This window comes from Carassius gibelio, chromosome B23 (genome assembly GCF_023724105.1).
Source record: "Carassius gibelio isolate Cgi1373 ecotype wild population from Czech Republic chromosome B23, carGib1.2-hapl.c, whole genome shotgun sequence".
Taxonomy (NCBI): domain Eukaryota; kingdom Metazoa; phylum Chordata; class Actinopteri; order Cypriniformes; family Cyprinidae; genus Carassius; species Carassius gibelio.
This window is the reverse complement of record NC_068418.1, coordinates 11,509,092-11,517,328: the sequence shown is the minus strand read 5'-3', so window position 1 is coordinate 11,517,328 and position 8,237 is coordinate 11,509,092. Positions and strand designations below refer to the sequence as shown.

At 39.2% G+C, this 8,237-nt stretch overlaps 1 protein-coding gene across 1 annotated transcript in view; it reads right to left on the bottom strand.

The window, feature by feature from the left end:
• Positions 1 to 1,472: 1,472 nt before the first annotated feature.
• The window catches only part of soga1 (suppressor of glucose, autophagy associated 1), a 50,125-nt gene continuing 43,360 nt past the window's right edge, over positions 1,473 to 8,237 (bottom strand). Inside the window, exons 11-14 of the mRNA XM_052594202.1 lie at positions 7,827 to 8,087; positions 6,749 to 6,819; positions 5,213 to 6,665; positions 1,473 to 4,992 (exon numbers count right to left, since the gene is read on the bottom strand). Coding sequence (XP_052450162.1) covers positions 4,837 to 4,992; positions 5,213 to 6,665; positions 6,749 to 6,819; positions 7,827 to 8,087 — 1,941 coding nt within the window. The 3' untranslated portion in view covers positions 1,473 to 4,836. The remainder of the gene's footprint in view (positions 4,993 to 5,212; positions 6,666 to 6,748; positions 6,820 to 7,826; positions 8,088 to 8,237) is intronic.

Genomic DNA, 8,237 nt, shown 5'->3' with positions numbered 1-8,237 from the left:
TACATAAAATTGATTACTGTGATTATTCCAATAGCAGAGTATAATTGAGCCTGGGGAAGTCAATATATCCCTTTTAATCGCTCAAACTTATTTAAGAACTATAATTTAAAAATGAATTTAAATGCAAAATTATATTTAAATGGAAAATTATACTTGCTGTAACAACATAGTCTCCACTTAGATGACAATGAAACTCTAACAGTTATTTTTGTTATTAAATAATAATTTTTACAGGACCAAATGTCACACTAGTATAACAAGGCTGAATAGACAATTTGTGCATTTCTCAAAAAAAATGTATGTGTGATATTTATTTTTGATAACAGGAAAATTTATGTAGAAATCATTGTTCTATTTCAACATAACCTATTAATTTATATTAATAATAGTGTGATGAATGCTGAAAAATGCAATACATTAATTTGAAAATGTAGAAATGAACACAATCACGGATCATTTTACTAGATTATTGAACTGAAGTTCATCCTGCCCATTTGTATTGGCAATACAGCACTGGTTGCAAACTGTGTGTGTGTGTGTGTATATATGTTTATGCTCAATGGAGAATGAAATGGAATGTATTATTGCTGTGCATCACAGCTTGAAAGCAAAAACCCTCATATGACATTCAGAGTCACAGCTTTTCCCTTACGGTTTCTTTTTCCCTTTTCCTCTCAGCCTCTTTTGTGCTGAATCACACCATGAATGTTAATGCCAGTGTCATCACATTGCGACAGGAAATCTCTCTCTTTTTGAATGATGCAACTGTTTGGTCACATCCTGTATCTCTGTCTCTTTCTCTGCACTCAGATTCGAATGTAAACTAGTTTGTTTTCAAAAAAGGGGGGGGAAGAAATCTTGGCAGGCAGGAAAATGACCCTGAAGAAAATCACAGATGTTCTTCCCAAGTGAACCCGACACCATGCACACATGCAGCGGTACAAAAAGTTTCCTTTCTGTGTTCCCTTTATCAGTTAGCATTGTGTGTGTGTGTGTTATGTAGAAGGAATCCAGCTGGACTGAGACTCACAGACCACAGCTGGACATGAACTATTATATCCTAGAAGCTAGATTTAACACACCACTCCGTCACTCTTTCTACCCACTTCATTTTGAGTAATTTTCTCCACAACAGATGCATATACTTAAACACATTTATGCTTAAATCAAAAGAATGTGCTCAGTAAAGGACTCAATGAAATGGCTTGACGAGTGCAGATTGAAAAGTAAAAAATGAATCACAAAAATAATTGCGTGAATAATTTTAATGACATCTGGTGTACTTAGTCTGTTGTACAAAAAACAAAAAATCTATACTAATTACTTTTTTCATAACATTTTAAATAACAAGAACAGTCATAGCATGCTGAATAATTATCAGCTAATGTTAGTTTGTGAATTGTGAAAAGTGAAAATAAACTACTGTAGTTCGCAAGCAGATATAAAGAAGGACAAAAGAAAGTCTAACAAAGGAATTTCCAGCACTTTTATTTTTAAAATGTTTCTATTTACACAAAATCATCTCATGTTTTTAATTCAGGTGAGGAAAGGTACAGAGTTCAAGCTCAAGTTGGCAGAGACATTCAACATTTCCTACACGAGGATAGAAAGAGTACAAATTGTGTATTTATATACAGTATATTTGATTTCAAGTTAAAACATTTAGAAAGGTTCCTCAATGTCCATCTGTCCTCATCTTTTTTAATCGAAAGAGATTTCAAATGGAAACAAAAAAAGAAATATACAAGCATTCTCTTTATAATAATTTAGCAAACAATATTGACAAAAATAAGTGACAAGGAGTTGTATATATTGCTAGGCATTAAAACGGGGTGTTGTGATGACACAGACCAATATTGTGAACAGGAGGGCCAATCAGAGAGCTGTTCCCACGGAAACAACATCTTTAAATCCAAAACCACCTACCACATGACCTTTAAAACTTCTGTCACTGGTTTAAGAATTGCTATAAAGCTGTGTCTAATTGGTAGCATTTACGTTCTTCTGCTAAATTTGGGGAAATTTCCATTTTCAAACCATCAGTGGGGTTTGATGTAAGACTTCAGCATTGTGGGAGCACTCAAACGAAAAGCTAAGGTCATTCCCCCTGTTTTTTTCAGAGATCATGTGACCAAAACCAGAAGCACGAATACCAAGACTAAACGGGTTAAAGGGCACTTGAAGGGATGGTACACCGTTTCTCTGATATTTATAAGTGGGCAAAGCTACATCATTCAGATACATTTAAACAAGTTAAAATGCCTTATAAAGAAAGCTTGGATTGATTACATTAGCAGATTTCACTCTTATATGTCCTCAAACTGTATTTTGGCTTCTGTTATAAATTACAATATACACTACAGATTGAATTTGCACTTCATTTAACCTTACAAATACAGACTTTGTCTCATTTTCATCCTTTTTAAAAAAAAACAGAGGGGTTCAGTAGCTAACAGCAGTCTTCTGAGAACACAATCTTGTTGCTTTAATTTTTTTTTTTAAAGGCACTCTAGTGACCTTCAAAATGAAACATGAACAGGTTAAACATATTATAAGATACAGTTTTGATTTAAGAGGTAGCTGTGGGACATATGGCAAGGCTGTGACAGATAAAGAGGAGACATTGTCTGGGAAATAATAGGCTGGGATTATAATATCTGACTTTTGTTTTGTTTTTTTTGTTTTTGTTTTTTTCATATTCCGAGACTTTACTAATGCCCGATTTATAAAAGAGCTGAATAAAGAAATCCTTATGGCTCGAGAAAAATGCATACAAATTTGTTTTCTCTAATTTACTGACATCAAACCTAAGAAAAGCACCAGCGAAAAGGACTAAACTTCAGTTTCTGCAGCACCACTCCAACTGGAGATTGGAGAAAACACATTTCAAACACACTTAACTCTGATACAGGAGCAGACACAGGGAGGCACACACTCATATTACGGTAACTGCATAGCTACATGAATGATGGATTATATTTTGGGATTATATGATAAAAATTTACTAATATCAAAATCTCACTATGGCCAATTAATTAGCATTCATTGTTTCAGTCTTAAACATATCTCTGTTTATATATGTAAAATCTGCATAATTGGTATTTTGTGAGGCTTTCAAATGTGTTCTGGAAAATAGGATTATGGGATTTAGTCAGGGTAGACAACATTCAGTTTGGCATGAATGAGACTGTAAGAGATTGACTGCTGCTCGCGCCGCAATAGAGCATATAGGGTGTCCCATTTACCATTTTAAGTTTCAAAAGGGTGCTTACGAGATACCCTTTAGGCCAATAAGCACCTTTTATGTCCACTTTTGCTAATTTTGCACTGATGTAGAATATACAGTTACTACCCAACAGTCTATGCAGCATTATCTGACCAATGTTATGTCTTAAATGTTGACCACAAGCATTATATTTAGAACAAGATCTCAATTCAAAAGGTTTTCTACAGTCACAACTAATTTCCCCAACTCAAGTTGTGCAGAGTTTTTCCCATGTTCTCATGTTTTTCATTCCCATCAAATGAAAATTGGCGTCTACCCTGACTGAAGGTTCATTACGTTTATTCAGCATAATGATGGAGGATTAAGAGGTAGACACAGAGAAAATAAAGAGGAAAATAGCAGAAGATGCACCCTGCAACATGTCTTCTGGAGAACTACAGGGTAAGAATAAAAATGACAGTTACACTTTAAAATTCATGAGGAGATCCTAGCCAGGGAATGGAGAATTACGTGTTAATGTAAATGTTCAAACACTGAACGAAGTACCAAAGCAAACTGCTATCCTCCTACTCTACAGCTACCAACATGCTCTTCGTAGACATCTTCAGACAGCATAATAAGAATATTAAGTTTTAAAAAGGACAGATCCATAATGCAATATGTCCAATCATATCATACAGTCCTTTTTCAGAGAAATCCAGGGGTATATTCAGAGTTTCATATTTTGGCTGGTTTGAAAATGGAAGATGGTCCCAAGTAGTTGCAGAGTCTATATAGTTGTTGAATCAAGCTAGTTTGATGATTGTCTATAGAGAACATAAACTTAATACCAATTGAAACCATGTTGAATTTGGTTGACACCTTTCTTAACTATTGAAGGGAAAAGTGGTCCATTGTAGACTCAAAGTTGTACATTTGTAAAATCCATTAAGGGCTGATTACAGGACATGATTACAGGACAATTTTACAGCTACTCCAAACAATGCTGTTTGTGGTCAAAAGTAAGGGCCACTGGGCAGTTGTCAAAAAACATCATGATCTTACTGAAGGCCATGTTGAGATTCTTGGTTTGTGTAGTTCAGTTGCATGCTGTATGTTCCCTTTATATCTACATGGCTTCATTAAGTTCTTCCATGGGGATTGAAATGGCTGGCTAAGCTGTGCTGTTGGCTGGACGAAGAACAGAGGAATGACAGAGTTCAAGGAGAGGTCTGAATGGATGACTGTAGAATGGTTTACTTTAAAGGCAAGTCTGGCTGGTTTACGCTGGAATGATGGACTTACATTGTGGAATCTGGCTGGTTGAAAGTGGAATGGTGGACCTAAAGGGTAGGTCAACTCTTTCCCCTTCCTTGGCATTAAAGTGTGCTGGTTAAACTGAGATCTGGTTTTGAAACTCCAGATGCAGGAATTCTTTAAGGTCCCATTGTTGTAACCCTGAAGACTTTTATTGAAGGTATGAAGTATGTATTTGTTTGTTTAAGGGTGTGTCTTTGTGTATTGGTGTATTGGTGTTTGGGGCAGTGGAATTGTGTGGCAGTGTGTGTGGGGTGGGTGTTGACAGTTGTCTTCTTTGTGTACTTTTTGGGTGTCACAAGAGGCCACCCTCATTATAATTCATTACTGGCATCGAATCGTTCTTCAGTTCCCATGGGTGACTCTTGCACTCGATGTTTGCACTGGCCATGGGCATGTCGTGTGATGGAGCGCGAGTGGCGGGCAAAACAGGAAGTGGCAGTTTGTGAGCTGCAGTCACAAACTGAATCCTGCAAAGAAAAAATATTAAAATGTTTTAAAGATATTTGCTTGATTCAGTGTTTATGATAACAGGGCTGGGCAAATTTGATCCTTGAGGGCGACTCTCCTGCAGAGTTTAGCTCCAACCCTAATCAAACACACCTGAAGTTGCCCAGCCCTGGTATAGAGGTTCATGGTTAAATGCAATCAACCAGATCAACAGTAGTGACACTAGGAATTGTATCTTACCTCCAGGGTACTAGAGCTTGAGCTCATTGCATCCTTTCCAGTGGCTACAAACTCTTCTCTTTGTGTTTTCATAAACCTTTTATTGACGATCTTCGTGATGTTGTCTGCGCCAATCAAGGCTCCAGGTAGGCATTCAGGCTTTGGTTCATCCATGGAGTCTGCTGGCACAGTCCTGCCGCAAACATTGTGGAGAAACTCCTGGACCATGCCATACTTCTGAGCTCCCGCTTCTCCCAGTCCGATACCTATGCTAGGATAGGAAGGTTTCCCAGCAGCTTGTCTTCCAGAGCATGGATCTGCTTTCCATAATGATTCAACACTTCCGGAGTGTTCCACCACACTGAAGAGACTGGTCAAGCCATCATTGAGGCCACTAAGCACTGGGCTGTCTCGGGTGGTGGTGGAACGTGCCCAGGCCGAACCGCTCTGAGATCCACTACGATTATGAAGATTCCATACACTGCGATCCCTTGAAGATGTTGAGGACGTCTCCAGTTTGGAGGAGGAGGTGGAGACCCTGCGGGTAAGCTTAGGTGAGCCATATTTCGGTGAGCAACATGGTCTATCTATGCGACTGTGGACTTTCTCTAGAGATGTAGAGATCTGTCGGGAGCGTGCAGATGAAAGTGAGGTGGATGGACGAGGAGACCATGCTTTCCCTTGAAGGCCTCTAGCTGTTGGAAAGGGTCCGTCGGTTTGTAGGCCAATGCTGACAAACTGTGCTGTTTGCGTTCCTGTACTTGAAACACCAACTGTCTGGCTCCCTGTATCTTTGCTGCACTTCCTCTCCAGAGAACTGGAACGAATGGCCTGTCGCACACAGTTGGTCATCTCCTTCATGTCATCACTAAGGTTGCCTGAAATTTCCAGTCCGTGGAATGGTGTAGAACCTCCCGTCCGTCCTTCAAGTAGGTCTCTATGCTGCTGTGAAAGTGAGCTAAACCACTGCTCATAAGTGGATGAGGAAGTGGTCGACAAAGGTGCAGATGCAGCAGTCTGACCTGATGGATCTATCATGGCTGTGTCTCTAGATGATGGTCCTTGCTGAGGATCCTGCTTGGCCTTTTCTTTGACTGGCCTCCTCTCCATTCTCCTCACTGTTGGAGGGCTGTAATAAATGCGAATACCCGTCTTATCTGGAGCAGTGTAACTTCTCTGGATGTACTCCTTGCTCAACTCCAGTCCAGGGAAGCTGCTGTTAGAGTTGGTGCTTGGGCAGTCCCATGTCTTAAACTGGTCACCTTTCTCCAGCATTGAAGAATCATTGGTCAGGTACTTCCAATTCTTCCTATTGAGATCACTTAAGTCAGTACGAGCCAAAATGGAGGCAGGAGCAGTAGTTTGATGCTGTGGAACATTGCACTCTGGCACTCCGCTGACCTTGTGACCAGGAAGGAACAGACTAGTGTCCAGAAGACACTTAAATTCAGAGAGGGCAGAAAATGATTTGGTCCTGTAACGAGAATGGGGATTATCATAAAACAGTCATGTCTGATAAAACAAGGCACAGTTAAGGCCTTAATCAAGTCAGTTTACCTTTGCAGTCCTGAACCACTGGTGGCTGCATCTGCTGAGATTTCCTTTTCAGATGTTTTATCATGCAGAGCCTGAAAAGGAAATGTTTTATTTTAGTAAAGTTTTACAAAGGAGCATGCCATGGTCATCCCCCTGCACAGTACTCACATTCATTCATGTGGTATTACTGAGTCAGCCAATATTCTCTTTAGGAAATGAGATCATTCAAAACAGCTAGTTTCCTCTGCGGGGGTAATGATAATTGTATGGTTCACAACGTCACCCAAATTCTCTCAATGAGGCATGGTATTAGACCTTTCTAATTCAGGATGTCAACAGTAAAATTAAAGCACTGAGCTGGACTGTTACAAAAAGAGAGAGAAAGAAGGGAAAAAACTATAAAGTTTCATCTCTTTTTCCTGCTTCATTACTCACAGTGTGGTTAGTACAGACACACTGACCACATTGTCTCAGGCTACTTTCCAACTGGACTACGCACACTGTGCACAGCCACATGGATATGCAAAACTACAGTTTCTAGATAAGTGATGCAACATGCAGAGAGCCTGTCGGCAGGCGATTTGCGGAAATGTTTAGAGATACTGTCATATCCGTCCATTATGTGAGGTGAGCCCCAAGTAAGTAAAGGAAGTGTGGGGATAAATATGTGGAAAATATGTCATGACAACACCCTCACAGACCCAAATAAAACAACAGATTAAAAGGACTCAGAAAAACATGAAAGTATTAATACACAACAAAACTTCCAAGCCATTTAATGCACTTGAAACTTGACCATAAAAAATCTGTTCACTATTCAGTAATTTCCTCAACCTCATGTTGTTCCAAGCTCATATGAATTTATTATGTGGTGAACAACAAGAAAAATTCGGAGGAATAAATACGCTGCTTTCAGAAAGATATGTTTCATGTCTTTTCAAAAATGTACAGAAGACTTAAGTTTATGAGACAACTTTTAGGTGTTTTTGTCCCTTGAAACTTGAAAGTTTTTTACAAAAAGAAATAAACAATAATAGATAAATAACAGAACTTAAATTTTTGAGTGAACAAATCATTTAACCACCATATGGCATCTGACCTGTGTGCCTTTGCTCTGGGCTTCTCGTAAACGCTGTTCCCATTGACTTCTTTCCTGGTTGAAGTGCTCCAGAAGCTCCAGCCGCTCTCGGCTCCAGTTCTTCTCACTGATCTGTAGTTGTTTGGTGAGGTCCATCACAGCAGCATAAGAGTCCGCCAACAGGTGTTGATGCTCCTCTCGCTCCTTTTTTAGTGCCCCCTTGAGGTCTGGAGACTCCTTTTCGCCCCCAGCCACCGATGCCTTCCCCATCTTACCCTCCAGCTGATAATAAAAATAAAGTACAAAATAAGAGGGTGAGATAAAATGAGAACACTTGATGTCTTCAAAAGTGGATGATTAACCATGGAAACATCCCAATAATACACAGTAAACATTTAGTCATATACTGACAGCTGCAGCAACCTGACATGA